Here is an 18,587-nt window from a genome sequence, read left to right on the forward strand (position 1 = left end):
AGACGTACTTTGTTTCAAATAAAAGGTCCCAGAGGTACTGAGCGAAGGCCGACCCACACACACACACACACACACACACACACACACACACACACACACACACACACACACACACACACACACACAAAGCGTTTCCAGTCCTTCTTGTGACATGGACAGATGAAATCATCTGCGCTCATAATACCCAATCAGGGGGAGATTTTAACTTGACTTCGGGAGATCGGGCTTCAAACGCATGGGCCAAAACTCATGTGAAGATGAACCAGTTGATACACCAGAGGATGTGTTCTGCAGAGATGGAAGTCATGGGCATGATGTCACATCCCGTCCTCGCGGATAGGAACTGCGCTGGAGGTCCGGTGTCTAAAAAAAGCTGCTGGATCATTCCCAGGAAGCGTTCAAAGCGGCAGGGATCGCCGAGCACAAGAGGGAACCGCCATGACGAGGACAGGACAAAGTAGAACTCTGTATGGAGTCTTTTATTGCCACATTGCTCAGCAAAAAGGAACAAAAACCAAAATGACCATTACAAATACAAGAACTTCATCAACTACACTTTAAATGTATATAAATCACAGGGCTCGACATACTCAATAGTCAATTTGAGGTGGTTTGACTCCCTCACATGTCTGGCAGAAAAACAAGCATAAATTGCCTCTTATTCCATGTAAGTCAGTGTCAGACCAGAGAGCAAATTGTAAGTAAAATTGCAAAGTCAACCCTTTTCTTTTGTCCTTTGTCCTTCACTTTCTAACATCCCCCCTGGTGGTTTTTTTTTTGTTTGTATAAAATATATTGGAATAGCTACATTTCCAGGGATCGACCCAGAGATTTATGAAGACCACCCCTCTCTTCCTTTACATGTAGTGATCCTAATACGTATGCGTTGGCTGCAGTTTATTCCACTGCATCATTTTCAACATGTCAGGCTTTATGAACATTCTCCGGTGGAATCAAAATACTCGTACGCAAGCTCAGTTGCATCACAATGTCCGCTTTCTTTTAGTGAATTACATTGGGAACCCATCCATGATAACTCGTTTGCCAACCGTCAATACACAGTAAAGGGTCGAAGTAAATAATGAAATGTTTTGCGTACTGAGTCATGTGAGGAGGTGCGTGCTGTGTGATTTGATCTCCCCGCAGTCGCTGATGACGACTTTCTTGATCACGCCACCGTCATGCAAACCGAAGGATTCCATCTTGGAGACCACGTCCATACCTTCCTTCACCTGACCAAACACCACGTGTTTACCATCCAGCCTGGGGGGAGTAAAACAGACTGAAAGGGCTCATATCCTGAAAACTGTTCAAACGTATAGTGTTGACTTGAACACCCAGCAAATTAGGGTAGAATTTGGACTCGATGTGAGGAATGTGTATATAAAAATCAAAAAATCTTAAACGGCGTGTGTGAATAAAATAATAAATAAACAAATACGTACCATTGTGTCTTATTCGTGCAAATGAAGAACTGAGAGCCGTTGGAGTTGGACCCTGAATTTGCCATTGATAAGATTCCTATGGTAAAATAAATGGAATCAATTAAATTGCATTATCATTAGTGACAATAAATATAAATATGTGGTTATGTGTAGTATCAGTTTGTCTCACGTTGCAGGAGAACCACATGAGGTGGACTGAGAGCCTATGTTGGGTCAGACTTGTTTTCCTTTCGGGAACACAATCTCGAGGGTAATTATGCAACAAACCAAACTCTAAAGTGTTCGTCAACAATCTGACAAATGGATGCTGGCCTGCTCAGAAAGTAGGTCATTTACTCAGGGAGTGTATAGAGTCTATGCCCGGGGATGGTGAAGCACGTTACTGAGTACTGCCATCTAGTGAGCCCACCGTCGCTGAGAGTATTTAACTGCTGGAACACCCCCTCAGCCTCAAACACGTCAAAGGATGGAAGCTTCGTTTACATAGCTACACAAGGTAATGTACGATTACAGATACACAGCAGTATTACAATTTAATAAGAACTCATGGATGCGAAATTGGCGGTCACAGGGGAGCGAACCACGGTGAATTATCTGGACATTTACCTGGACACGTGTGTTTCAACTTGAAGTTCTCATCCTCAAACTTGGTCCCGTAAATTGATTTCCCTCCGGTCCCGTTGTGATGCGTGAAGTCTCCTCCCTGCGACAGAAAGGCTTGTATTACACCATGATGTGTTGGAAAAATTGTCCTGGAACGTTTCACCGTGTAGGTTTGTACTTTACCCCAGTGGCTCCAAGGGTTAGAGCTTCAAATAACCATACTTGTGACTTGTATGATTACAAGAACCTTGACTCTTGAAATCTTCTAATTCCTCATTCCCAGCAATGGTTGCTGGACGTAGCAACAATAACATTGCACAATTTATTTGAATATCTTTAAACAAGAGGCCAAAGAGCAGAACTTGTATAAAAGAACATGTTCAAAGAAAAAAGGACAAATCAAAATCACACAATTACAGAGTTAAAAATCAACGAACATACAGAGACACAACATTAGCAACAATTTGGTATCCCGGACTGCAATCTTTGAAAAACCCTCTGTTGTTTTCAGATATTTATGATAAGGGGTCCAGCCCCAAAAGGGTGGGAGCCCTATTGCTTTTGTTAATGAAAAACTGATGTCAGTAGTCCATGGATGTCATGGATCCGCCACACTCACAGAGAGGATGAATAAAATGTATACTTGGGGCAGTCCCAACATTTTGTCGCCCAAGTTTGATCCAGATTGGCCCATTAACCCTCTCCGGTCGATGATCGCACCGGCGAGATCGCAAGTTAAAAAAGTGACTTTGGTTTATAAATCTCCTTCTACCTCCACGTGATTTTAATCATACGCTCGCGGCAAAAAAATTGCCAGAAACCTTATAATCCCGACTTTCCGTTTGAGAAAAATATGATATTCATTAAATTAGGTTAGATTTGGCATTAGGTTAGACCTTGCATTTTCTCTCCATCTGTCTTTCCAAACCAACACCTATTTATCATATCAATGGATTTTAGCACAAGCTAACATTGAAATTATTTCTGCATGTTGTACACTCATTCACTCGTGCTAACATTAGCTAGCCAGAGCGCTGGGTGGATGAGTAGCTAGATAAGATAGCTAGAGACCGTTTCATGGAATCCTGTTTGCCACGACGACAACACTGTCAAGTTAGCTGGCATTACCGCTGGTAGTTACAAGGTAACCAGATGCGATTTTTCTTCTGCTAAGCAAACTTAGCATTGTACAGCACGTCCAGGCCATAGCTGATACATACGGGCATACATACAGTATATGCAGTAAAATGTCACCCAGTGATTACGCAAAATAAGCCTTTCTAGACCAAGGTATGTTTCCAGTGAATTTGCATTATTGTATTGGCTTGTGTGTGTGTGTGTGTGTATCCAGTGCATACAGTCCATAAGCTGGTGAGCTGTATGTAATATGTGGCATTTCCCCGCCAGGTCTGATGTATGTAGTCTGTAGAGATGTGTCTGCTGATGTAAATATCACATTTCCTTACACTTTTTTACGATTTTTATTCGTTTTTACAGTATGAGAGCACCTCTACAAGCTGCCACAGAAAATCCTCTTGCACCTCCACCATCTAGCAGGCCGAGACCGCATGCTCCTACTCCTCATATACAGTACACACACACACACACACACACACACACACACACACACACACACACACACACACACACACACACACACACACACACACACACACACACACACACATAGTGTTCATGAATTCAAATTTTCGTTTCACTTAAACGTGATTGCTGGTTCTAGTTGCTCTCTCAAACCATTTTTGGAGTTGTATATAGTTTGAGTGACGTTTTCAATAAATCTTTCAAAGCTAAGAACATTTCTTACATTTCTTGCACTGCTCACTCTCCCCACTCCCACTAGCCTACAACCTCTTTCCTTTGTCTGACAGTCTGACGGAGAGATGGACCAGCCCAGCCTGCTGCGTCGACACCCCTAATGGCCCCCACCAGAGGGTCATGAATTTTCAGGTCATTAGCAAATGGCTTCTCTCACACCTTGGGTCAACTGAAATAAAGTTGTGAACAGCTGTCGTAAAACCTTTTTACCTATCTAGACATCAGATTTGATCAAGTTTTTTGACTTCACTATACAGTATAGCCAAGACCTCGATGAACAACTTTTGTATCGACAAAACAGTTTGTCAATATATTGTAGTGTATACTATGACAACATTTCTGGCAGCAACAAAAAAAAATCCAAAAACATACTCTCTATATCTTGTGTGTGTTAGATGTATCTAAAAGCTGCATAATGATACTGGGCAAACTATTGGAGGCATATCAATGTAGCTGTGACTGAATAGATAAATCAACCACTTTGGAGTAAGAGTGTGTTAAATTGATTATATTTAGGTAAATATCAGACCGCACCAAAATCCCAACACTTCTCTGAATTCAGCTTGGACCTAAGAGGGTTAAGGTGGAGGTAACAGTTCAAAAGAAGTAGAAGTTTTGGACCAAAGAGATGTGTTCAGAACAAGCTGACGCTGTGATCTGAGTTCTTGCGGCGCTGGTCCCAAGGCAAACTTTGTCATTTGTCTTTATCTCGTTCTGAGCGCTCCCCGTGTCGCGACTGGTCCAAATTCCGTTGCGTCATGGCAGGGCACCGACTTCAACCTCCAACCAAGCAAAACCACTGCCACTTCCTCTCACTGTCACATGGGGGGGGGGGGGGCATGAAGGAACGGGGCACGGCTCGTAGACTCTAAGATTACTTTCTGCGCATAACGCATTGAGAGGGGGTGATCGGGGAGCGAGTCACAGAGAAAGTGTCCACATTGCGCACGGTTTTGTTCCATACCCACGCTCATTCCATAAGCAGACGTGAAATAAAATAACCTACATCTTTAATAAAAACACACTGTTTTGGTGCACTGGTCGCGGGCGCCCCATCACCGGAGCGCGCATGGCTTACACACACATCGGTTGGAGATGGAGACTGGTGCACAAAATGTGCCCCGATCGCATGAGGGGGTTACACACACCTTAAAAAAAGGGTTGAGAACCATGGCCTTACCTGACACATGAACTCAGGGATTACTCTGTGGAACACAGAGTCCTTGTATCCAAAACCGTGCTCCCCAGTGCAAAGAGCTCTGAAGTTTTCTGGTATAACAAAATAAAAATATATGGTTTTTACATACAGATCAATACAAACAGAGTATAGTGTACCTCCAGTATTAAGTTATTTTGGAGTGTTTAAAACACAAATATTAATGTTTGAATTGTGCATAATTTTCAGACATTATGCATATTATTCATGATATTATTATTCCAGCCAATTTCAGGTTGAGAAAGTACACGTCCTGCCATGTTTGTCAGCCAGACATGCACTGATCCACGTGATTTTTAATCATTATTATCTGTATCTAATTAGCTCATCCAGATGGCTAACTCAAATGGACTGATATGGACCGTATATTAACTGAGGGGCATACCTGCAGTCTTGGGTACGATGTCTGCATTGAGCTGCAAAACAAAACACATAATACTGAGAATTAAAAGTGATCAGAATGAAAGAATCCTAAGTATTCTTACAGATACGAGGGGCTTGGCTGACTGGCTGTTGGTGACTCTTACAATCCCATGCAGAGCAGGCAGCAAATGATTAAATAAGATACTAAGTAAAGAAAGAGGAAAAGTTTGGAGGAAAAATATGAAGCAACTAAATATTCATATTCATCAAGTCGGAGCTGTACAACTAGTATTTGTAATGAGTGCAACAGGCCAGCAGTATATCCAATGAGGGACATGCAGTACAAGCTATACTATACAAATAGTAATGATCAACAAATGAATATTTCACATTTATAGTGGGTGGTGTCGATAGTTCATTGAATTTGAACGTAATTATATCGTAGAGGTGGTTCCCACTACAGCCGTGACGTCACGCTCCCGGTGGCTAGCTGACGTTGGCTAAGGCTAGCTACCTCTATGATTATTCTCCCGAGGGGTTCGCCATCGGCCTCGACGTCTAAATACACAACGGGATTGGCGACGGGTCCGGGGGAGAGCAGCCCGGCTACCGCGACACCCAGGGAACAGTATCTGATGCGCTTTTTCAGTCGCAGCATCGTTGCACGGCGGCAGTACCCGGTGCTGGCGTTTGCGTGTGACGTCACACTTCCGCGATTGTCAAACAAAAAAAAGTAAAGATAAGAAAAAAAGAAAAGATAAGTTGGGCAAAGAGAAGAGATAAGATAAAAAAAAAAAGAAATGGCCTTTAAGATCAAATGAAAAATAAACATTTTCTTTTGAACTGAGCAAGTCCCACAATTCATCGACGATTTGATCCATCGAAAGGCGGATCCAGACTCCTGGTTTTGTGTGGTAGGAGTCGGAGGTCATCGTATTAATATTATGATAATAATAATAATAATAATAATAATAATAATAATAATAATAATAATAATATATATCATATTCCACATCATCTTACTTTGTGTGGTGTTCAGTAATCTTAGGAAATGCTAAAACAATTCTAACCGCGACGTTTAGCTGTCTGAGAAAACGTTTGCGTCATTAAAGGTTGGAATTATACAAATATCAATAAAGCTCTGGGTTAAAGAAAGCTTATTATTAGCATCCTTATGAAAAACGGCTTTTTAAAATGTTGAGGTTGAGTAGAAACACAATGAATTACATGCAGAGCTATTGTAAACATGGCTATTGATAAATATTCATAATAGTAATTGGAGCGCTTGCAAGGAATGATTAAAAAATAAAACGGTGCATTTCATGTATTGATTTGGATCATTTGGTCCGCCACAGATATGAATCGAAAAACCTTTTGTTTTCGCTTTGGAATCAATGTTTTGGGATGTAATAATGGTTCCTGTTGAAGGGATTTTCGATTCGTCCTGATGCTGTTTGAGCCTTTTTTTTGGGGTTAATGGGATCAATCAGTGATGGCAGCGCCACCACGTGGTCAACGAACAGGACCCCCTGCAGCGCCGACACCAGTGGTTTTCAGGGGCGTAACCCCCCCCCTCACATATTTTATTCAGCTGAGTTTCCCTCCGCTGAAAAAAAGTGAAAATGATCTACTGTTTGTGTGTCGTATATGTGCGTGTTTCTTTTTTTTAACATTATATGTAACCAATATATTTGAACACATTTTTTTTTTTCGACGTCTGCCCTGCAGTACGCCTAGGGGTACGAGTACCCTCGTTTGAGAAACACTGATCTACAGTATTATTATTATTATTATTATTATTATTATTATTATGATTATCAGGTGTCCAGTCTGTGGATGTGGAACCCTATTGTTATTTTTCCGGGAAAATCCTCGGAATGTCGAAGCCTAAAACTACCTGGAACACAAACTTCCGCCGAACCCACAAATGCGATTGACATCTTGTTTGAACCTTGTATGTCACAAACACCTCGCTGTTGAAGTTTCATCCAAATCCGTCCCCATACAGAGCAGATATTAACGAAAAACGGACCAAACTTGACCAACATCACAGACGAGGTCCAATGCATTTCACGCCGCAGTATGTACAACCCGGCTAAAAGGCTCTGGAACACAACAACGACGTAAGCTACAAACAGAGTTGAGGTGTCGTTTAAACCGATATTTCACAAGGATCTATTGGTTTAAATTTCATCCAAATTGATCCACATACTATTATACACATACATATTCATCCAGATCATGGGGCTCAAACCCGCGGCCCGCGGGCCAGTTGAGGCCCGCGGGCCGATATTTTGTGGCCCCCTACTTGACATCAAAGTTTCGTGTTGTTCTCACGCGCACCTTTTTGCAGAGTCGTTGCCCTGGGCGTTTTATATATTTTTTTATCACTTATGGGCTACCGTAGCTCAGGCTCGTGACAGCTTCATCAAAAACAGCAAGACATTAAAAGATATAAAACATGAGACAATGCACTTGATGTTAAGAGTTAAGAGAGGTGGAGTAACATGGACCGATCTGTGTGAAAAGCTCTTCTCCACAATGAACTTTAATAAGTCAAGGCACAGGTCCAAACCTACTGATGAGCATCTTCAAGCCGTACTGAGGGTCTCGACCGCTTCCTCCCTCGAGCCAAACGTGGCTCCGCTGTGTAAGAGGAAGCGCTGCCAGGTCTCTGGCAGCAAGCAGTAGGTAAGAGAAGCCAGTGTTCTGAAGAACCCTTCATGTTCTGAACTGTTATTCATAAAGATTGAGAAGATTGGATCAGTTGTACTTTTTTTTTTTTGGAAAAACATGAAACCCTTTTTTTGTGGAACACTTGATGCGGCCCAGTCTCACCCAGACTCGACCTCCAGTGGCCCCCAGGTAAGTTGAGTTTGAGACCCCTGATCCAGATATTAGTGAGAAATCGAGCAACTTTGACCCGAAATATTCCGCTGGTCTTGCTTAACTGACACGCCAGTATTTGTAAACAAAATGAATGAGGTGAGATTTACAGGAAGACGCTTTATGATGTCATCATACTATTTACGATAAATGTACAGGTTCTGATTCAGAATGTACATTGGTACCGTGTCCAGTGTACAGTGTAGACTCACTCTGTAGTGTTTCGACACTACCAACTATCGATTAACACGTGTATTTATGTACCTTATGTGCTTTCTTACATGGTAGATGTCTGTAGATGTGATGCACTGATATATTATTATGTATATAATATATATATTATCTCTGTTGTTCCAATCACTTTGTCGGATAAGTATTCCACAAAGATTCGTCACCACAAGTCGAGTGGATTCCACTGAAATATGCGACTGAGTGATGCGTTCAACATCCAGCGGGGCGTCGGAAAAATAGAAGCTGTGCAATGGTAATTACTCAATGAAATACCACAACGTTTTTGGTATTTCATGGAAACATAACTGATTGAAAATGTAATCCAAGGAAGAAAGTCATACAATTAAATTACGTAAATTTAACTGCTATCGCAATTCTTTGTGAATACGTCATGGTTTGACGTCCACGAGACACAACGTCAGCTACCGTCACTGAGACTCCAGTTGTACTGACATACACAAGTTATGACAGTAAAAATATTTACTTTAAAGTAAAAAAAGAAACAACCCTTTTTTAAATCAAGGTCATAGATAAATCATATATCATTTTGCTAGGCTAAACTTTAATGAAAACGCAGAAAGTGTTTGTAGTATTGACAAATACTTACAAAGTTAAAACTGTAAATTCAGCTATTTAGAACTGTTATTTAGAACAGACTTATCTCATACAACACTTAAAATCAATGGTTGTAAGATTGATTAGTGGAAGGACATGGACGTAACTACATTATGTTTATAAGTTTAGTATATTTCGCTGCATTTAGACAAAAACCCAAAAATGTAAAATGTGCCTAAAACGTATAAACTGGACCCTGTGTATGGGCTGCCTGCAGCTTTATTTATAATTATTATAATACTTTAATTCGACTTCAAATTATTTCAAGATTGTTGTTACTATTATTATGATGAAAAAAGGCTTTTGAAATTTTAGTACCGGATATTGCAGCAGATATTTCAGACACAGACGAGAGTGCATTAAATGTGTTTCATCTGAATACATATTTATTAGATAAATATTAGGATGTCACGTCATCTATACTACATACAGATTTGCAAGACTAAAAATCACAATATGTTTTTCTGACCAGTTTAGAATATGAAATGATTGTACATAGAATGTACAAAAGCAAAGAGACACCTGTCACCTGTCGTGCCAATCCCTCCAGATTGTACCTTTAGAGCGTATTTTGCCAAATTGCATAAAAATCGAAAATTTGACAAAATAGTACAAACTGTAAATTTGGAAACAACATTTAGAAGCGGGATCACGGCTCCTACGTCTCCAAGACCCAATTATACCCTAAAAGGTTGGTAATCATATTTTTTTTGTAGCACCTTTATAAAGTACACAGGTAATACACAGAAGTTCAATATTACACAAAGGGTAGGCTTTTTTTTTTTTGTTGTTTTTTTTTCTTCTTCTTATCTCCGACGCCCCACGTGGAGGGCACATAAAGTATATTACATAGATGAACAAGCGTGTAGTTAGAGAGGTCTGAGCAGACGCCATCGAACACACTCATTTCCTCCTTTTCTCCATTCAAATGTCTGACAGGGAGGATGCAAGCTTTACAAATTCTAAATACACTATGCACACTCCCCCTGGACAAATTGAATACATTTCTGTTTAACATGTCTCTATTTCTTTCCATTTACATTATGTACATCGCATCCCTCAGCTTAGCACGCCTCCCTTGGCCCTCCCCAGCTGCACCCTATACCTCCATCTGAAACGGGTGGTGGAGGGCCCTCCTCAATGCACGCTCACTTAAAACATATTAATTGCATTTTTCTTTCCCGCCTCTTTACCCACTTTTCATTCACCGACTTCAACCAGACTGTACAGTTTGTGACGGGGCGTGGGGCGATCAGAGAATCAGCCTTTTTTTTCTTAGTTTAGTTTTCTCTTGAGTGTGACTTTGTGGAGGGATTAAAAAAAAAAAAAAATCGTAGTTACTGTAACCAAAGGTGTAAAATTCTAGGTCCAGAAAGTCCAAGTCCTGTTTCCATGTTTTTGATCCAGCTGATCATCAGTTCACTGGTTGGCTCAACATCCCAGAGTGGAGTGCAATGGATTACTTTCTGAACCCGGATTTTCGACCCCTGACTGTAACGCCCTGCGGGCCATCCTCACGTCCCAATGTGGCAGTGCATTGTCTTTGAGAAACAAACAAACAAACAAACAAACAAACCAATAGAACATCTAATGCTTTTAACTGCGTTACGTGCCATTTGCAGGTGATTTGATCAACTCTGACGACGACAACATGGGTCTGGTCGTGCTCTGCGTTCCAGATGGAAGCGTGCTAGTGTTCAACAACGAGCATTTCAATTTCATTTACGGCATAAACTCATTTAAACCAAATTAAATCAGTCATGAAAAAATTGACAAAAATAATTTAAAATGTGAAATTATATAAAATATGAAAAAAAAACAACCACATTTTCCTTTTGCAGAATAGGGATATCAAAAGATCATATCATGTCCAAAAAAAATTATAGGATATTTCACACATTCTCACAAAAAGACAATCGATTTTGTAAAAAAAGAGAAATTTTTTAGGTTTTTTGGACATTTCAGCTGCGTTAACAATGGTTTAAACAGGAAAATAAAATTTAAGTGAGCTTACAGAAACTAGTGAAATATAAGACAACTTAAAATGTCGCTTTTACTTTTTATAACCCATGTACGGTGTATTTTGGATATTTTAGTATTTTTTTTATGCAGTCACAGGATAATGGTAAATGAAGAAACAAAAGACAAAAGGGGGTATTAGATGTGTGTGTGTGTGTGTGTGTGTGTGTGTGTGTGTGTGTGTGTGTGTGTGTGTATGTGTGTGCGCACACGTGTGTGTGTTTCTAAGCCTTAAATGGATTAACAGTATTTTGGAATCATTGCAGTGTTTTATTTTGTTTTTGATAAATGATCAATTTGATTAATGAAGTTCACCAGTATCACGGGACATCTCAAGTAAACATTTTTTTTTTCATAACATAAAATATCATGATTGTAAAACTTCATGTCACAGCTCTGCACTTACACCAACTTTCCAAACGTAAAGCAAAACTTTAGTGATGTGGTTTATCTGGCTCATTAAAAAAAAAATGGGACGACGATAAAAGACAAATAAAAAGAAAATGATAAAAGCGCACATACATTTGCATAAAAATAATAAATATGAATCAGATAATAGAAGAAAAAAAAAATTGTTGAAGCATGTTTAAGTCCAAAGAGATGAATCAAAACAGGAACCTTTGGCACACATGCACTTGTGAACAAAACGGTGCTGAATTTAAAAAGGGGGGACGACGACATTTAATCACAATAAATATCACCCAAAAAAATTGATCGAGGATGGTTTGATAGAGAGAAAACAAGAAAGGAAAAATCCACTAGGACAGGAGAAACATTAATGCAAACTGAGTTTTTATTAGTTTGCATTCGGTCTTTTTTTTTTTCCCCTTTTCTCTTCAGTGACTTTCAGCTTTCTTCCACTCGCTGGAATTCACATATACACACACGCACGCACACATGCACGCACGCACACACACACACACCCAGCTCCACCTGGGGACAGTGCACTTATTCGGGATTTAAGAGAGAGAGAGAGAGAGAGAGAGCGAGAGAGAGGTGTTGTGTGTTGAATTCCAGTTCGTTCACTGTTTTCCAACCTGGAAGTCGCAGGGGTCAAAGGTCACGGCCAACGCCCGTAGTCTTGGAAGAACACGTTTCAAACGAGGATAAAAACACTCTTATATAAGATGATGTTTTATCTGTGGTTTTTCTTTTTTTGTCTTTTTTTTTTCTTTTTTTTACCTTTTTTCTCACAAAAGGAAATAAATGAATAATTAAAAAAAGCTACAACACTTTTTTTTTTTTTTTTTCTTTCTTCTATATTCTGCCAAGCATCCTCTCCTCTGTGTTGTGTACACACCAACAGGGTTATAGCTGCACAGTTTTAAAGTCGAGTAGTCACAGGTATCATATATGTATAATATATATAATATCGATTTCCTGCCAGCCAACATGGCTGTGGATGGTGTGTTGAGAATCAGAGCGTTGAGTCTTTACACGGAGGAGGAGGAGGAGGAGGAGGAGGGGGCGGAAACGCTGACCCATTCCCACGAAATTCCACCCAATAAACCTCTTCCTAGAGCCACGTTCCAATGAAACACATAATCCATTCGCAGTGTGTGCACGTGTGTTTACATGAGTGTGTGTGTGTGTGTGTGTGTGTGTGTGTGTGTGTGTGCGTGCGGGCGCGCGCACATAGGGAGGTGTTGCTGGACCCAGTCTGGTCGCCGAGGTCGGCGTCACACGAGCGTCACATCGCGCGCAACACACACGCCGCTCAGCTCCTGCAACGGGAGGACGGTTGGTGCGAGGCGAGGGGGAGGCGAGAGGCCTAGTTGTTCTCGAAGAGGGAGAGAAGGTCGTCGTTGCTGTTGGTGGGCAGGTCGGGGGGGTCCAGGTAGGAGAGCAGCTCGTCGGGATTGGCCAGCTCCGGAAGCAGCTGTGGAGCGACCCACAAAGAGGAGATTGTGAGTGGGGCAACGGGGCGAAACAGCCACAGATCTACAGTAATACTCTGCTTTCTGGACACAGGGGTCAGGGGTCTCAAACCACTGGCCCCGGGGAACCGTTTAGTGAGGCCCACTACATGTTGCATAACAATACATGGGGTCATTTAGAAGACACTTTTGTTAGTTAACTTTGTCAGTAGAAGTCAAAGCAGCTGTAAATGACACACAGACAGCTGAACCTTCTAAAGAACTAGTGACATAAGCAGAGTTAGAGAGAGACAAATACTTCTGAGATAGAGGAAGAGCAGAGGAACGGACGTATTCTGCAGATGTTGTCAAGGGAAAACCCACAAGAGCGGTACGTAGCGGCGGTGTGTGGGCGAAGCAGTGGAGCTGCTTGTCCATGATCACCCTGTGGTTCTTGGGGAGTCACTAAGCTGGTGTTCTCCATGGTGATGGAGAGATCTGTGTGAGGGCAGTCTTTTGCATTTGCGTTTTGGATGGGGAAAAGGAGAGATAGAGTCGAGTGTCATCTGCATAGCAGCGACAGGAGAAGCCATGGGTAAAAAATCATAACCCCAAGTTGATTTAGTGTCCAAGGAGAACAGCAAAGGCCCCAGGATGGAGCCTTGAGGGACACCAGGTCTCTATGAGACTTGATGGTATGATCATTTGCCCAAGTAATGCAACACAGGGGTGTGCAGGGGTGTGCAGGGGTGTGCAGATGCAGCAATTCCAAGCGCAGAGGGTAGAGAACAGGATTTAGTAGTGAACTTGTTTGAGTTTTTGAATCTGGCCCTCAAATAACGTTTTTTTTATGATTACGTGTCTTTTACGTATTTTTATCAACCCTGCCAGTGGCGCCAAGGTAGTTTGAGTTTGAGACCCCTGATTTAGACAGGAACAACTTAACAACTTCAATCTCAAACAACAGACAGAGCATGTAGCATAGAGTTGAATGGAGCAGCAGACAGTGTTGGCGCTAGACAATGAGTTTGCGCCGTTTTCGGTGCGCGGACGCACACACGCAAGCACGCAGGTACACACACACACACTTACGTCCAGGGAAGGTTCGGGCATGTCCTGCGCTCCCGGACCCATCGGCCCGTCTGACGAAGGGTTAAAGTTCAGATCACTGTGCGGGGGGTGACTGTTCTGGCCGGACTGCGACGGAGGCTGCTGCTGCTGCTGCTGCTGCTGCTGCTGCTGCTGCTGCTGCTGCTGCTGTTGCTGCTGCTGCTGCTGCTGCTGCTGCTGCTGCTGCTGCTGCTGCTGCTGCTGCTGCTGCTGGCGAGGCGGCTGCGACGACTGGCTACTGTGGTGCAAGGGCTGCCCTGATTGGCCGCCGTGATGCAAGGGCTGCCCAGATTGGTTACCATGGTGCGGAGACACATGCAAACTCTGCTGCTGCATGGAATTGTGGGACTGATCAGGATGGGACATCTGGAGAGCAGGGGGAGAGCGAGACAAAAAGAGAGAGAGAGAGAGAGAGAGAGAGAGAGAGAGAGAGAGAGAGAGAGAGAGAGAGAGAGAGAGAGAGAGAGAGAGAGAGAGAAATTGAGACGGGGGGGAAAATTGGAAAAAGAGAGAGATTAAGGATGCGCGGGAAACAAATGGGGAGAGTGAAACGAGTCCCGCCGTGAATAATATCACAGGCTGTGCCAGAAGAATTTTACAGCTGCAACGTTATTCGGCATCACGAGCGTGACGGAGCACCCACGATTGTTGAGGGTAAACGCCAGAGCAGTCACAATTGTCACATAATCACCTGACTGCAATTACTTGAGCAGATCGAAATCTTTCTGTAAAATCGTTAAGATTCCACAATCATATGTTTCCATCTAGGTTTAAGGGGGGAATTTTAAACCAATGTTAGAAATGACTAACTTTATACTGTGATCGAGGCCTAAAATGACCTAAGACATGCCATTGTTAATTATACTTATAATACTTATTATTAGTCATATATAAAGTACAGGTAATAATATAATAAGTACAAGTACTCCTCACTTAACGACCGAGTTCCGTTCCTAGGACCAGGTTGTTGAGTGAATTGGTTGATAAACGAGGACCAGTGTTATTTCACGGTAAGGGGGCGTGGCCATTGCGAACGCTAGTGTAGTGAATACTGAGAGACTGCGGGAACGACACTGAGACTGAGAACGGTGATGAGATTACATATATACAGTGTATATAGTATATATAGTATATATAGTGTATTTAGTATATAAAGGCGAGATGAGATGCTTGATGCTGAGACACCGCGAGCACAGCGCACACACAGTATTGTACACAGCGTACAATACAGACTGGTCAGAGAGCTGGTCGTAAGTCCGAATGGTCGTTAAACAGGTAGGTCGTAAAGTGAGGAGTACCTGTAGTTATTTGTATGACAATTAATCGTCAACTAAAACTTCATGATCTAGTATTGCTCCACCTACAACAGAGAAAAGCTCCATCCTTTGGTTCGTAAAGCCAACAGGGATTTATATGCTCCCTTGAAAATGTCACGGCAGAACTCACGGCATGATCTCACCCCCAAACAATAAAACTAGATACACAAAACAATTACAATGAGTGAAACAAAACTTTCATCCCAGGTCTCCAACTACATAATGACATGCAAACCAAAAATAAATAAACCTGGGGGTCTACCCTACTCACTGAGTCGGCCATGCCATGGTTGAGGGGCTTATCCTGGGACAGCAGGCCCCCGGGGGCTTCAGGGGGGTGGGACAACTGGGGACCGTGCATGAAGTCGTTCATGGGGGGGCCGCCACCTCCTCCCACGCCTCCCCCTGAACCTACGCCGCCTCCCCCTCCACCAGACGGATTCCCATGAGGGAAATCAAAGTTTCCTTGCCCGTGGTAACTATTGCCTAACAAAGCAAAACACAACAAGAAAATAATTGTTAAAAAGTTTGCACTTTTGTTTTTGCTCAAGGCAGTATTAACATATTAAAAGGTTGTTCCAAAAATACAACTCTCAGAAAACAAACATGGTCACATAACTACAACTCCTACATAACTAGATAAACAAGTCACTTTTCTCTGCTCTCAATCTGCTCCTGGTTTTTATACCTCTTATAATGCTCCAGCGACACACTGGTACTAGCAAGAGGATATCTCCAAAACAGAGAGAGAGATATCTCCAAAACAGATAGAGATGTCTCCAAAACAGATAGAGATGTCTCCAAAACAGAGAGAAATAACTATAAAACATCTACAGAGACAGATCTACCAAGACAAAGAGAACATAGAAATATTTGAGATAAATATATTAAAAACAGATAAATGTCTCCAAAAACAAAGCAGAACAGAGAGATATCTCCAAAACAGAACTTCTACATGTATCTACAGTCGGGTTCTATACCTGGTCCTGGGTAATCTCCCCCGGCATGTGACGCAGGGTGCGGCTGGTAGGGGCTCGGCCCAGGGCCGTGTCCGTGCCCCACTCCGGGTCCAGGTCCGGATCCCGATCCAGGCCCGGGTCCGGGCCCGGACCCGGGTCCGAGCTGAGCGATCATCTCCATCACATTGGGCATGGTCATCTGGCTGGGGCTCATGGTCTTGAAGCGCTTGGCCAGCGGTCCGTCGGGGTCCTCCTTGATGTGGAGCTCCGACTTAATGGGCACCGGCCTCCAGCTGCACGTCGGGTCGATGGTGACCTCCTCAAACTCCGAACTGCAGCAGGAAGAGCGGAGGATTCTCAGTCAAATTGTAAAAACGATTAAGTCAACAAATTGACTAGGTTTTATATAAGTTGAAGTATTAGATGCCCTAATACTGCCCTTTTATAGAAATGTAATTCACATCTTTACCACAGTATGTGAGGAAAATCCTTCTGCAGTTTACTTTCAAAATGCCATACTGATCTATTAAGATAAATTTTACACTGAACGTTAACGCAACTTGGGTCAAATTCTTTTTACTGTTTTCGCTATTTTCTGGTGACGAGCAACGTCACCGTTCCCAATGATTAATGTCCTTCAGCTGATGATAAGGCCCCAATTTTAGCTCTTAATTCATGTATTACTTTTTAAGATTTGCTTATGACCTGCTGACCAGACTGAATACATTAATTTAAAAACCGTAAATATGCTAATAGGATAGAAAAGAAAGAACACTTACTTCTGGATGGCGTTGAGGATTCCCCACATGTACTGGTCCACCTCTAGACCCTCTAATAATGCTGTTTTGCTAAAAGAAAAAAAGCACAAAATGCCACTCATCAGGAAGTGTGCAAATAAAATGATCTTGTGCAAATAAAAATTGTCCGGGCTGTTTGATAATGTTTTTCCTGACGTACTTGCATACAGGACATCTCCACGTCCCCCGCTCACAGTTCAGCTGCAGATACGACTCCAGGTCGAAGCACTGCAGAGAAATAAAGATAGATAGATATATACTTTGTTTATCCCCGGAGGGAAATTGCGTTGTTGTTAACACAATGAAAACAATAGGCAATAATGATGACATTTCACTGCATATATGTATGACCGTATGTATATGTATGTGACAAATAATCTCTTGAACTTGAACTTGATAAAGTAAGAATAAAACTAGAAAGAAATTGGCAATATACAAGAAGTCTAAAAAATAACTAACAATGTTGAAATATTTGGCAATATACAATAAACCTAAAAAGTAACAATAACCAATAGAAAAGTAGACAATAACAATAAAAATAACCCTAAAATAAACAAGAAATAAGAAAATGTTGAATATACAAAGAAATGAACAATAAACTCTCAAAATAAACCATAAATAATAAAAATAAACCAAAAAATAACAATAAACAAAAAACAAACCTAAAATAAACAAACCATTGTTAACAATATACAATAAAATAAAACATAAAAAGAGCAATAAACGATAAACCAAAAATAATTACAAATAATGAATAAAAAGAACCCTAAAAAAAACATAAACATTGCAAATAAACCCTAAAACTAACAATTACCCCCACCCCCTCTCCAAAAATAAAAAAACAAGAAAAATGTGCCAGCAAACAAATACTTGTGACAAAACCCTCCAAATAACACTGATTATTGTCGACCCCAGGGTGAGCTCCTCCTACCTGGACATGCTTGCAGTCGTGTCCCCGGGCCGGCAGCTGGATCCTCCTGAAGGTGATGGGACACTTGAGGGACACCTTGATGGCCGTCTGCTCCACGCCGTCCTCCCCGTTCAGCGACGAGCTGCCCGCCGACGCCGCCACACTGCTGAAGTTCCTCTTGACTGGATGGAGGGAGAGAGGAGAGGGAGGAGAGAAGGGGGAGCGAATGAGAGGAAGGGAGGAAGGGGAGAGAGGGAGAGGTTGAGAGGGAGGAAGGGAAATAGAGAGACAGTTAAGATATCCTGTATAGATGCGATAGATAGATAGATAGATAGATAGATAGATAGATAGATAGATAGATAGATAGATAGATAGATAGATAGATTTATAGATAGATTTATAGATAAATAGATAGATAGATAGAT

The 18,587-nt window shown here is 41.8% G+C and overlaps 3 protein-coding genes across 3 annotated transcripts in view; 1 reads left to right on the plus strand and 2 right to left on the minus strand.

The window, feature by feature from the left end:
- zcchc24 (zinc finger, CCHC domain containing 24) overlaps positions 1-18,411 on the plus strand; it is a 65,571-nt gene extending 47,160 nt beyond the window's left edge. Inside the window, exon 5 of the mRNA XM_080017126.1 lies at positions 18,168-18,411. Within this exon, the coding sequence (XP_079873252.1) occupies positions 18,168-18,172 (5 nt within the window). The 3' untranslated portion in view covers positions 18,173-18,411. The remainder of the gene's footprint in view (positions 1-18,167) is intronic.
- Positions 532-6,129, minus strand: ppifa (peptidylprolyl isomerase Fa). Its single transcript, XM_080017127.1, has 6 exons — positions 5,978-6,129; positions 5,486-5,516; positions 5,065-5,153; positions 2,052-2,148; positions 1,446-1,521; positions 532-1,263 (listed from the first exon to the last, which is right to left on the minus strand). Exons 1-6 carry the CDS (start codon positions 6,119-6,121, stop codon positions 1,104-1,106), a joined length of 597 nt encoding a protein of 198 aa, XP_079873253.1. The 5' UTR covers positions 6,122-6,129; the 3' UTR covers positions 532-1,103.
- zmiz1a (zinc finger, MIZ-type containing 1a) overlaps positions 12,971-18,587 on the minus strand; it is a 131,689-nt gene continuing 126,072 nt past the window's right edge. Inside the window, exons 17-23 of the mRNA XM_080017128.1 lie at positions 18,184-18,344; positions 17,413-17,480; positions 17,235-17,303; positions 16,477-16,787; positions 15,768-15,982; positions 14,163-14,546; positions 12,971-13,093 (exon numbers count right to left, since the gene is read on the minus strand). Of these exons, the coding sequence (XP_079873254.1) occupies positions 12,986-13,093; positions 14,163-14,546; positions 15,768-15,982; positions 16,477-16,787; positions 17,235-17,303; positions 17,413-17,480; positions 18,184-18,344 (1,316 nt within the window). The 3' untranslated portion in view covers positions 12,971-12,985. The remainder of the gene's footprint in view (positions 13,094-14,162; positions 14,547-15,767; positions 15,983-16,476; positions 16,788-17,234; positions 17,304-17,412; positions 17,481-18,183; positions 18,345-18,587) is intronic.

The sequence above is a fragment of the Zeus faber genome, assembly GCF_960531495.2.
Source record: "Zeus faber genome assembly, chromosome: 16".
Classification (NCBI taxonomy): domain Eukaryota; kingdom Metazoa; phylum Chordata; class Actinopteri; order Zeiformes; family Zeidae; genus Zeus; species Zeus faber.

Coding starts and splice junctions, on each gene's coding strand:
- ppifa (XM_080017127.1), bottom strand. CDS start 6,121: ATGCTGCGACTGAAAAAGCGCATCAGATACTGTTCCCTGGGTGTCGCG. Junction 5,154..5,485: donor CATCGTACCCAAGACTGCAG/GTATGCCCCTCA, acceptor TTGTTATACCAG/AAAACTTCAGAGCTCTTTGC. Junction 1,522..2,051: donor GTTGAAACACACGTGTCCAG/GTAAATGTCCAG, acceptor ATTTTACCATAG/GAATCTTATCAATGGCAAAT.